At 42.6% G+C, this 8,467-nt stretch overlaps 1 protein-coding gene across 1 annotated transcript; it reads right to left on the bottom strand.

The window, feature by feature from the left end:
• Nucleotides 1-250: 250 nt before the first annotated feature.
• LOC139480381 (regucalcin-like) lies at nucleotides 251-7,053 on the bottom strand. The gene is made up of 5 exons (XM_071263446.1): nucleotides 6,891-7,053; nucleotides 4,310-4,489; nucleotides 2,976-3,203; nucleotides 2,299-2,451; nucleotides 251-464 (listed from the first exon to the last, which is right to left on the bottom strand). The coding sequence occupies exons 1-5, from the start codon at nucleotides 7,051-7,053 to the stop codon at nucleotides 253-255; spliced, it is 936 nt and encodes a 311-aa protein (XP_071119547.1). The 3' UTR covers nucleotides 251-252.
• Nucleotides 7,054-8,467: the final 1,414 nt, after the last annotated feature.

Raw genomic sequence — 8,467 nt, forward strand, 5'->3', positions numbered from 1 at the left:
TTCCCTACACAGACATCTGTTTTACTGACCAACATATCCTACCGACTTTAGTGTCACGTAATCAAATAAACTCCGCCCATCGTGCACTTCCGTCCATCGGATCTACAACTAATTGATGAAGAATATGTTGATTTTGCAAAGATTGGATGAGTGGTTTTATTTTTCACTTAATATGATCCTAGACAGGTTTTCATTCGAGCTGACTAACTATATCGATCTATAATGAAGAGACTAATGTTTTATCCTTCCCTTTCAGCCTTCGTACACACTGGCTGGCAGACCTTTACAGCCAAGGCCGGTAACTCTAAACAGTGACCCTGCCAGACCCTGTGTTGTCGCGAACTCTTCGTCTGTGACGCCTCTTCTGCTGGTGGTCACATACAGCTGGTCTAGGTTCGAACCTCCCCAGCACACCGACGTCACTCTCTCGGCGTTTGGGATTTCCACCGTTTGGAGCATTGATCCTGCAATTGAGGTTATTCTCAACAGTTAAACTACACTGCCCGGCTAAAGAAAGTATATACCCTTGCTTGATGGTACTGTATTGAACACGGGTATCATAGTTGTGTTTTGGACCTTAAGTTTGCAGTGTTTCGATGACTGTTTTCACCCTAGTAACTTTTGATAACGTTTGTAATTGTTTGGGCAATTTTCAAGGGTATACTTTCCTTTGCCCGGCCGTATAGTACCTTTGCAGCTGTGACCCTCAAGGATTTCCACCCGTTGTAGCATCGATCCTGCAGTTAGGGTTCTTCTTTTTTTTTTTAAATTAACTAGTTCCTTTATGGTGTAATGTAGGGTTGTGAGAAGGTGAGGTTTGCTGTTGAATAAGTATTGTTTTACGCCGCTTTCGTCATAATTATTCCATCCATATCAGAGTGGAACACACTGGCCCTCAACATTATGTACCAATAGGGAAAATCGAACCCGGAATTTCGGCATGAACAATTAAGAGACATGTTATTTTTTAAAAACTCAAAATTCATTTTTAATGCGAATCTGTTCTTCTTGACCCTCTTAAAATTAACAACACATGTGGTTCGTTATTTGCACATGTTACCTGAACAACAAAAATGTTTCATCATTTTGCAATCAGTACTACAGGCATATACAATGTCAATATTTCTATTCCGCAAATCTGCATTCCTGTCTTATTATGAAATTTCTTTAATCTCAGTAACATTTGTTGACCATATTGGGTGTAGAACAAAAGGGAAAATCCCAAAACGGAATGTCTTCTTAGAGAAGATTCGCAACGAGCTACTCATCATTAGTGTCCCCAGTCCCGATATGTTGCTAACGCTGTCAGTACACAACGAGCTACTCATCATTGGTGTCCCCAGTCCCGACATGTTGCTTACGCTGTCAGTGCACAACGAGCTACTCATCATTGGTGTCCCCAGTCCCGATATGTTGCTAACGCTGTCAGTACACAACGAGCTACTCATCATTGGTGTCCCCAGTCCCGATATGTTGCTAACGCTGTCAGTACACAACGAGCTACTCATCATTGGTGTCCCCAGTCCCGATATGTTGCTAACGCTGTCAGTACACAACGAGCTACTCATCATTGGTGTCCCCAGTCCCGATATGTTGCTAACGCTGTCAGTACACAACGAGCTACTCATCATTGGTGTCCCCAGTCCCGATATGTTGCTTACGCTGTCAGTGCACAACGAGCTACTCATCATTAGTGTCCCCAGTCCCGTTATGTTGCTTACGCTGTCAGTACACAACGAGCTATCAATCCAAAACTTCATGTAGCCAAAATTTAGTGTAGTAAATTGTCTCTTGTTGTTTCACTAAAATTCGTGTGAAAATGGTACCTCTTTTGAAACCAGTGGCGTTCCTAGAGAAGGGACCGAAAGAAGGAAACTAACTAGATATTTGAGTTAACTGCGTGTGCACCTTAAACGATTGTACAGTGAAACCCCATTTATCCACACCGTATAGTCTCAGTGAAGTTGTCCGGGTTACCGAATAGTATATAGTAGTAATGTCCCTAAACTGTATATAGACGTTCCCTAAGTTATCACCTAACATTGGTTTGTTTGTTTGTTGTTTGTAAATAATCGAGTCTGGACCAGACAATCCAGTGATTGATATCATGAGCATCGATCTACGCAATTGGGATTCGATGAGATGTATCAACCACGTCAGCAAGCCTGACCAACCGATCGCTTTAGTCGGTCTTACGACAACAATAGTCGCCTGTTACGGCAAGCATGGGTTGCTGAAGACCTGTTCTATCACAGATCTTCATGTTAAAATATTACATGAAACAGTATACGTACGAACCTGTTTCCGGATCGAAGCGAGCCACACAGGAGCCGAAGTAGCAAGCCACCCACAGTTTCCCCTGGTTGTCCACCGTCATGCCGTCGGGGAAGGAGGGTGGGCTGCCTCGGAACACGGGGAACGTGTCAAAATCTACACACACGCGTCGATTAGCTGAAACACATAGAATCGTATGTAAACATACAAGATTAATAGAATTGTTTTCAATACTGTCGGTATGACCTGTACAGTTTCAGCCAATGAGTGTGTAATGTTTAAAGTTCAACTAAGCAATATTCCAGCTATAAGACGGAACAGACAACCCAGTGAATGTCACCATGAGCATCGATCTAGTCGATTGGGATACGATGCAACCAAGCCAGCGAGTCTGACCACCCGATCCAGTTAGTCACCTCTTACGTTAAACAAGGGTAGCTGAAGACCTGTCCTAACCCAGATCTTCACGGGAATCAGCCCATGTCATGTATCCAGGCACATCCACCTATAAAGTGACATGCTATTTGTTCAATACATGGCCTAACGTCATTAATTAGAAATTTAAAAAGCTCTCTGGACATTGAATACTCTTTAAAGAAAATGTTGGGTTTATTGCAATATTCAGTATAGGTCTTAGAAAGAAAAGCATCTCAACTGATTAGACACCATCTTTACGTCAACAAGCGATAACAAGTACTGACCAAGGTCACCTGTCTCAAGGTCGAAGTCAAACATATCCACTCTCCGTGTGGGCGAATCTATGTAGAACATTGTCTTATTATTTTCTGACCACGTCAAGCCGTTGGACAATGTCACTTCCTTGATTTTCTTGGTTATCTTTCCCCCAAGGTCAAGGCTGTATAGAGAGCCTCTCTTTGGAATATAGTTCGGGCGGGTAGATGCTGGTTCAACGGGAGGTCCCATGGTCCCTGATAAGTAAGAGGGTTATGAAAGCCACTGTCGCACTGGGTTTTGTAATGTATGACTATGGGTTAATGTCTGAGAAGAATTCTTACCATGTCTGTCCAGAAAACCTCGGACTGATCTCCAGTAACTTAATAATGTTTTTGGGTACGGGCGGCTCTGTCGTCTAGGACGCAATTCGTTGTGCAGAGTTGCGTCCCTTGGGCACGCCATAAACCTATATTCGTTGGTTTGAATCCCGGTTCGCCACGATTATTTGTGTAGGTTTGTCAGCACCATACCTGTGCTTGTGGTTTCACCGAAATAGTAAAAGTCTGAGACCTTCACTTCGGGCCTTCCTCATACATTAAGCTGACATGTCGTGATATAACTGGAATACTGTTAGAAGCGAGGTTAAATTCATCTCACTCACTCATACTGTTTCCATCATAATGTTTTCTCAAGTCATTCCTTTCTGTTTTCTGATGTGATTAGAAATGCGTAATATTGCCTACACATCCCTTTTCATATATTGTATGCAATGTTCTTGAATAAACTGACTTTGTTCTGATATCACTGGATATCGTACTACTGTTTGTAGAATTGACTATAACCGAGGAAGAGTTATTAAAGAAAGATGATAAGTTATCTTACCTTACGACCGTGTTTATTGCATATGACTCAGAATTTAAAATTGCAGACTATTATTTTGAAGGTAGGTAAGTATTTTCTACATTCTTTGTTTTCTTTTTTCATGAACATATTCCCACTGTCGACATCAATAACTGATATTGATGAAACCCTGTGAACATCGGCAAGTAATTGCATAGCATAATGTCATGGATATATTTGCAATACTTCACGATGTTCGCTTCTGCATCAGAATGTATAGGATGAAGCAGAGGGCTTGTTACTAAAAAAATAGCAGCAAGATATATGGTCACAACCTGAGCCATCATTTTATATACACTAAACTACATTTATAACGGATATAAGGAACTAATCTTAGTGGTCCCTTTGAGTTCGGTATAACCGTAGTTTACTGTAGTATTATGGCACCGGTAGTGACACTACATCTTGCTACTAAGCTGTGCGCTACAAGCCCACGTGGGATAAAGTCAGCTCTCTTCACCTGCCCACAGCCTGCCACTGGCGTCACACTTGCCATCGTTGATCCTGTTGCCAGATCCGACGTCCACCTCGCCGAGAGACGTCACAGTCTGCTTGTCCCAGTCTAGAAGGGACAGACTACGCCCTGCGGCAATCACATACCCACCTTTCTTCCGGGGAACAACGAATCCAACAGGGGCACCTGTCAACACATATATATGATTGGTCTCCAATACGTTATCTAGAGGGTGCGCCTTATGCCATTACGGGTAGCCATGCGAACAAACGTATTACTTAAAACAAAACTCTTCCGGATTTTACGTTATTTAGAGGGTGTGCAATTTGCCATTACGGGTACCCATGCGAACAAACGTATTACTTAAAACAAAACTCTTCCGGATTAAATTAAAACCGGTCGATTGTACATTGTTCCCTAAGTAGGAGAGACAATGTTTATATTGTATTTGACATGCAAACATACAAAAATGAAATACTCATATCCCCGCTAATATGACATGTCCGGTTGTGTGGAGCACTACCGCCATTTTCAGTCAAAGTCAAAGTCGTTGCCAATGGAATCTCGAAGAATCAATTTTTAAAAATTGCCAAACTTTCAAAAGGCACCACATCACCAAGAGACTTATCTATGTGTCATGTTTGCTTAAGGCATCAATTTTTTTAGTTCTGCTCCGGAAACGAAACATGGCGGACGAACAGACGGAAGGCGCCCCGAATTACGAGGGGCGTTCAATAAGTTTTGCAATTTGGTCATTTGTGTTTACACAAACAATGTCAACTTGTGACAGGCGTGACACTAGTCATAACATTTGGTTGACACAAGTCATAACAAGTTCCAGGCACAACAATGAGTTAGATGTTATGTCTTCATTCACCAAAGGGTGGTCACAATCATGGATTCTCTCAAACATGAACAACCTCGCTGTAATAAAGTTCCTTGCCATGGAGGGATACAAAGCAAAAGAAATCCATGATCGCATGTGTAAAGTGATGGGTAAGGATGCTCCTGACTATTCCACAGTTTGCCGTTGGTCTCTACAGCTTAAAAGGGATAGGGAGTCCATAGACAATGACCCAAGGTCAGGCAGGCCTTCAGATGCCACCCAACCCGAAACCATTGCTGCTATAGAAAGAATTTTGTCTGACCAACGAGTGAAAGTATCTGAACATTCTAATGAATTCCAATATCAGTTGGAACTGTCGTAACCATTATTCATGAGCATCTTGGTATGTCCAAGGTATCTGCAAGATGGGTACCTAGAAACCTCAGAGCTCAAGATCGCTATCAGAGAACTGAAGTTGTCGAGACCTCCTGGATCTCTATACTGCTGATGAAGCCGGATTTCTTTCTCGTCTAGTGACAGGTGATGAAACATGGATCCGCCACTGGGACCCAGAAACTAAATTAGAATCCATGCAATGGAAGCACCCCAATTCTCCGCCTCAGAGGAAGTTTCGCACTCAACCATCGGATATCAAGGTAATGGCCACCATATTTTGGGATGCAAAAAACATATTACTGATTGATTACATGCCACCAAAAACTACAATCAATGGACATTATTATGCTAATGTAATGAAAAAATTGCGAAAATCTATTCGCAAGAAACGCCGTGGGATGTTAACAGTTAACACGTGGTATTCTACTTTTGCATGACAACTCTCCGGTTCACAAGTCGAGAATTGCACAGGCCGCTATATGTGAATGTGGATTCGAACAGTTAAATCACCCACCCTACAGCCCAGACTTAGCCCCCAGTGACTATTTCCTGTTCCGGCAAACGAAATCTGCCCTACGTGGAAGACGCTTCCAGGATGACGAGGACATAAAGGCTGCCACAGTGGCGATTATAGACCACGTACATATGCATAAACTATTACAATAAAAATGATAGTATATGAATAAACTGGAACTAAAAAGATAAATGTTCTCAGTTTCCCAGGTTTAAGATTCAATGAGGACAGAAACAAACACATGTGGGTTTGCGGGAGAAACATGGTGTTTATCTTTACCATACGGATTTTGTATTTCCTGTTGCATGGTTTGGAAAGTAAATGCAATACTGAATCATTTTCTATTTTACCCTATTTAGTTGCAACAAAGGTGATTGGTCGGTACTTCTATATAGATTCCAACACACACTGGTGGCCCTTGGGCACTATTCAGCTAAAACCATCTGCACACATGGAAAGTGTTAAGTCTCCTTATTTATAAAGGTTAGTATGTCACTATTCGACCTGGATTCACTATAGACGCTGTTGAGCGCTGTTTACACTCCACTTGACCCACCTATTCACTGCCCGGTACCTTTGTTTTGTTTGTTGTTTAACGCCGCACTCCAGCTATTCCAGCTATATGACGGCGGTCTGTAAATAATCGAGTCTGGACCAGACAAGCCAGTGATTGATATGATGAGTATCGATCTACGCAATATTGGATACGATGACATGCATTAACCAAGTCAGCGAGCCTGACCACCCGATCCGTTAGTCGCCTCTTACAACTAGCACAGTCGTCTTTAATGACAAGCGTGGTTGCTGAAGACCCATTCTACCCCGGAGTGTCACGGGTGCCCGGTACCTACCCACGTGTACCTTCGACTGTTGCCCGGTGCCCGGATGATACTTAAGCACATTTCCCGCCATGATGTCCACAAACACCAGCGTCTGGGTGTCCCCCTCCCAATGCGGACCCTCCCCTTGCGTAGACGTCACATTCTTCAGGACGACTTCAACCTTTGGCGACATGGTCGTCGGCGATACTGACACAGAATGAATAAACACGGGTTGCAAGCAGTCTCTGTGTGGAGCAGTCGGTCGAGTGAAGGGTCCCTTAAAATTATCAACGTGCAGCTAACCTTGACATGCTGACAGATCACAAGCACTTATCTACAAACTATAATGCGCCTGTTCGCCATCTCGCCAGTACGTGAGTGAACACAGTGTTACACCAAGGCTGATACACGATCACTGTTGACACAATGTCATGTAAACACACGGAGTAGCGTCTTCGTCACATTGTCACAGGCACACGTCCGAATCCTTCTGTGCTGCCACAAGGGTTTTGTGTTGGGTATATCAGCTTTTAAGTTCAGGCAGCCAAAGGTGGTGACGGGGAGCGATTATAGAATATGTTCGCCACCCAATTGTGTCATAAATACTAGATATATCTCAAGGAATACAAAATAATCGAGTCTGGACCAGAGGGACTGACATCCACGCCATTGGGATACATGCTTCAACCAAGTTAGCGAGCCTGACCACCCGATCCCGACGTTATAGTCGTATTTTACGTCAAGCATGGGTTGCTGAACACCTATTCTAACCCGGATCTTCAGGGTCCCCAAGTGCTAGTTGTGTCGGGGTAATGGTAGTTTACCCCCAGCTCTGTCCTCATCCCTTGGACCCTTGAATGAAAATGATGGCGAACATAAACTATGGCGACTCTGCTGAGAAATACGATTGTGAGGTATTCGGTTCCGACCACGTGATATGTGTTTCTCTGTAAGGATCAGAACACTTTTTTTTACCCTCTGCACATATTTCGCAGCGCATCCGGCATGCCAGATGAACAGTGATTTTTTTCGATGAAATAACAGACAACAAATTATTATATTTCAAAAAGATCCAAAAAAGGAATTAATGTTGCAAACAATATTCTTCCGCGTTTCATAACTTCAGAAATCACAAGAAACGCGTTATATAAAATTAGGACTATATAACACCTTATACAAAATTTAAATTACCTACAAGAAATAACATTAGAAACTCCTAGTTTCGTTGAGTTTTATCATAAGAAAATGTAGATTTAGGAATATATAATAGTTATTTTTTTTAACTGGGTTTACAGACCGAGGTGGGTTTTGTTATAAGAACCACCAAACCAGTCGCGCAACGTCCGAGCTTGCCAAAATTGGAAAATTGTGTTCACAAACCAATTTCTTGACTTCCACCGCTCCCATGTCATTGTTGTGAAAGAGTGATGTAAATGTTATCTTTTAACAAAAGTCACCAAAAGCACAGCTATATTAACTGACCTGACAACACTCGATATTGGCCCAGAAACCCCACACAGTGATTTATATAATAATTGCACGAGCAGAGACTCCACGTGGTCGGGGCAAGAAACCACACAGGCATCGAAGCCATTCATCTTAACACC

The sequence above is a fragment of the Haliotis cracherodii genome, unplaced genomic scaffold, assembly GCF_022045235.1.
Source record: "Haliotis cracherodii isolate W230 unplaced genomic scaffold, xgHalCrac1.p SCAF_4, whole genome shotgun sequence".
Classification (NCBI taxonomy): domain Eukaryota; kingdom Metazoa; phylum Mollusca; class Gastropoda; order Lepetellida; family Haliotidae; genus Haliotis; species Haliotis cracherodii.

Coding starts and splice junctions, on each gene's coding strand:
- LOC139480381 (XM_071263446.1), bottom strand. CDS start 7,053: ATGTCGCCAAAGGTTGAAGTCGTCCTGAAGAATGTGACGTCTACGCAA. Junction 4,490..6,890: donor ACAGTCGAAGGTACACGTGG/GTAGGTACCGGG, acceptor ATGTGTTGACAG/GTGCCCCTGTTGGATTCGTT. Junction 465..2,298: donor TCGCTTCGATCCGGAAACAG/GTTCGTACGTAT, acceptor CCTCAATTGCAG/GATCAATGCTCCAAACGGTG.